Here is a 3555-nt window from a genome sequence, read left to right as displayed (position 1 = left end):
GCCTGATAGCGAGGATCCAGGTACATCTCATTCACCCACTCAAATAGCAAACTCTCCTATAACAAACGCATAGATTGAGAAGATACAGGCTGAGTTTTGGCCAAAAAAACGTTCTTTCACGCTAACTTGACTTACATCTCTGGGGATATGAGTGTGACGGGGAACTGGGGGTTCGATGTAGCGCGAGGGTCTTGGTAGAGAAGGGCCATGAAACCAACCACTGAGAGATAAACGGCACTTCTCCTCAGAAAGAACCTCTGCCACCTAAGAGAGTCAAGATTGCCGTTTAGTTCATTAAAACAGATGTAAATCACAACCAATCCTGACCAGTGTTGTGATAGTTAAAAAGACACAAAAGATGATATTTTGAAGAATGTGTTTATTTTTAATTGTAGAACAAAGCTAACATACATGGCCTACAATACCTATATACAAGCCAGCGCTTGCATTAAAAAATATTTGGGAAAATGTTGATAACCAAACTGACTTCCACTGTATTTTTTTTTTCATACAATGGAAGTCAATGGGAACTGAAACTGCTTAGGTACAAATATTCTTGAAAATATCTTCTTTTGTGTTCCACAGAAGAAAGTCAGGTTTGTAATGACATAAAGGTGAGTAAATGATGACAGAATTTTTATTATAGGGTGGACTATCCCTAAACTAAAACTTAGTTTAAAGATCATATTTAATTGACATAATACTGAATCAGATGAAAAACCTAAACTTGAACTAAAATTTGAAATGTTGCCTTGCTGAGGTACTAAATTTACTAAAACTAAAACATAAAAATTAAAGCATAAATAAATAAATGCCAAAATCACATAACAAAACTCCTAAAACTGAAAAGATAACTAAAATCATACAAATAAAAGCTCATTCAAAATATTAATTAATACTATAATAGTATAAAAATCATACTAAAACAACACTTTTTCTAACTACCTGATGAAAGGAGACGGGGGACACTTCAAAAAACACCAGAGAGTTCCAGCAAGGGAGCAGAGACTTGACAACACTCACAGGCTGACAGTGTTCTATGAAAAATATACAATTATAATTAATTAATTAACTAACCAACAATTAAATACATTTACACATGGTCCTTGTGTATGATTCATTCCTACATATTCTATAACCTTATAATCTTACATAAAAATGTAATAACTTTTTAATTATTTTTTTTGTTGAATATCATGACTCAAATGGCATGATTTAACTTATTTTAAACTTAAGACAAATTTTGTGGGTAAAATGACACCATTTATGTTCTTGTATCACACACCATCAGTGCTGAACATGTCCAGTGTCCCTCCATCTTTCACCTCCCAGGGAGGTACCAGATAGAGGATGAACGCAACTCTTCGTCCCTCCAGCTCATCATCGTGACACAGCAAAACATCTGCACAAAGAAAAAACATCTGCATCTCCTTGCCTACACCCCAGTGATTGGTCGAGAAGCGGTCAGATGGTTTACCTGTATGCTCGTACTTTGCACAGGATATATCGACAGTCGCCTCCAGATCCACCTGCAACACTTCTGACAACCAGACACGAAACTCCCCAAAAATCACAGACCTGAGATCCCAACAAACAATACGTCTGTGAGCAAAACAATGACAGAAACTTTAACGCGGAAGCTCATTTGAACTCTGGAGCACCTTATTTGTGAGAAATGGTGTTCTTTTCTCTCTCTCAGATCATCTGACTGCAGAAGAAACAGAATTCAGGACTCAGTTTTCACTTCTTCATAATATATACCTATAATTCAGACTGATACCTGTTGAAACTTGTACAAATCATTTGACTTGCTGTTGAAATTCAGCTGCAGGAGCTCTGCTTGCAGACTTTCCACGAAGCTCTTACTCTGCAGGAAATGAGTGATCTGACAGTGAGGGAAGGGCTCACAGTCCAGGTGGATATTACCTGGAACAGAGACCAGAGACTTCACAGACATGACAGATACACAGACCAGTTTGCTTCATCTCTAAAAAGCAATCAGATTCTGCTCTTTTCTGCTAACAGTAACTGTATAAAAGACTGTTGAACTCGTGTAAACTCACTGTGTAGACAAACATACCATTAGTGTAGCTCTCTTTCCTCTGCCATGCGTCTCTCGTGCCTTTCTGGACAGATTCATCCCTCAAATCCGAATTAATCACGGCGAGTTCACCTCGTTTCTCTTTCTTATTCTTTTTACCCGTTTCGGGATAATTTTGTCGTTTTTTAGCTGGCATAACAAGACCATGAGGGATTAAACCCAGGGGGACTTTTGTTTTCTTTCTAGGGTCTTCTTCGTGCAGATTCAGTCAGAGGTGCTTTTGGATCGTTACTGCCCCTCCAGGTCAGTTGTGGAAGAGCCCATAGTTTCTCTGAAAAAATATTTGAAATCATATTCTGATGAAATACTCTGTCCAAAAAACAACATATATATACACTACCGTTCAAAAGTTTGGGATCAGTAACAATTTTTATGTTTTAAATACAGTAAAACAGTAATATTATGAAATATTATTACAATTTAAAATAAGTTTTCTACTTTGATATACTTTAAAATATCATTTATTCCTGTGGGGGCAAAGCTGAAACTCCATCAGCCATTACTCCAATCCTTAGTGTCACATGAATCTTCATAAATAATTCTAATATGCTGATTTACTGTCAATGTTGGAAACAGTTGTGGTTTAATATATACATAAATATACACAAACATGTTTGGTGTATGTATGTAGATAGATAGATAGTCAGATAGATAGATATGAAACCTAGGATTCTTTTTTCAAGATTGTTTTTATAAATATAAAGTTAAAAAGGAACAGCATTTATTCAAAATAAAAGCCTCTTGTAACAAAAGTATTTTCTATAACTTTTTATCAATTTAACAATAAAAGTGTGAATTTATTTAGAAAAAGAAAAACATGTGTGTCAGTGTATAGTCTATGTAGGTTGTTCATATTCAATAATCCTTTTTATTTAATGGCATGATGAACATGATTAATATATTATCTTCACATTTTCAGATGTATAATTTAGTGTTAATTATCACTGGGTAAAACAAATCTCCATCTTCACTTTATTGTTTATTTTGAAATTTGATACCAAGGTGTTCTGGCAATGTGCCCACCTTCAGTCATTTCTTTGTGACAAATCAAAAGTTTCTGTCTGGTAAAAAGCATTAATACCATGGCTTTAAGGAGATAAACATGGTTACGCAAGTAAAATTGTGATTAAATTATACAAATTGTGACACGGGTCATAGTATTTGAATATTAACATTTATTACAATTGACACAGTGCAATTAAGTTACACTTAAGACGGCAGTATCTATTAACAGTAGGATATTATAGAAAATATACTTTTTTTGGACTACACTAAGATTTAAAAAAACAAAAACAAAAAAAATACTTGTACAACAACAACAAAAAAACTAACATCATGTCATTTGAGGTAATGGTTTATGAACCAGCTTCAGCGCTGACATCTGCACAGTCAGAGGTCCCCAGATAACGCACTGCCCACTGCATCAGATGCCCTGGGATTCTAGACAGATGCGT

General features: G+C 35.0%; 2 protein-coding genes across 4 annotated transcripts in view; both read right to left on the bottom strand.

Moving 5' to 3' along the window:
- The window catches only part of LOC107674446 (prolyl 3-hydroxylase OGFOD1-like), a 5576-nt gene extending 3281 nt beyond the window's left edge, over positions 1-2295 (bottom strand). The window contains exons 1-8 of the mRNA XM_016468422.1: positions 2081-2295; positions 1781-1926; positions 1662-1708; positions 1478-1578; positions 1286-1402; positions 946-1037; positions 136-264; positions 1-56 (exon numbers count right to left, since the gene is read on the bottom strand). Coding sequence (XP_016323908.1) covers positions 1-56; positions 136-264; positions 946-1037; positions 1286-1402; positions 1478-1578; positions 1662-1708; positions 1781-1926; positions 2081-2237 — 845 coding nt within the window. The 5' untranslated portion in view covers positions 2238-2295. The remainder of the gene's footprint in view (positions 57-135; positions 265-945; positions 1038-1285; positions 1403-1477; positions 1579-1661; positions 1709-1780; positions 1927-2080) is intronic.
- A 990-nt stretch (positions 2296-3285) lies between these two features.
- LOC107674466 (uncharacterized) overlaps positions 3286-3555 on the bottom strand; it is a 5936-nt gene continuing 5666 nt past the window's right edge. For 2 of the 3 annotated variants that reach the window (XM_016468444.1, XM_016468445.1), the window contains exon 13: positions 3286-3541. In XM_016468444.1, coding sequence (XP_016323930.1) covers positions 3457-3541 — 85 coding nt within the window. In that variant the 3' untranslated portion in view covers positions 3286-3456. The remainder of the gene's footprint in view (positions 3542-3555) is intronic. The other variant, XM_016468446.1, reaches the window with a different exon arrangement.

This window comes from Sinocyclocheilus anshuiensis, unplaced genomic scaffold (genome assembly GCF_001515605.1).
Source record: "Sinocyclocheilus anshuiensis isolate Anshui unplaced genomic scaffold, SAMN03320099.WGS_v1.1 scaffold1037, whole genome shotgun sequence".
Lineage (NCBI taxonomy): Eukaryota > Metazoa > Chordata > Actinopteri > Cypriniformes > Cyprinidae > Sinocyclocheilus > Sinocyclocheilus anshuiensis.
This window is presented reverse-complemented; position numbering and strand designations above follow the sequence as displayed.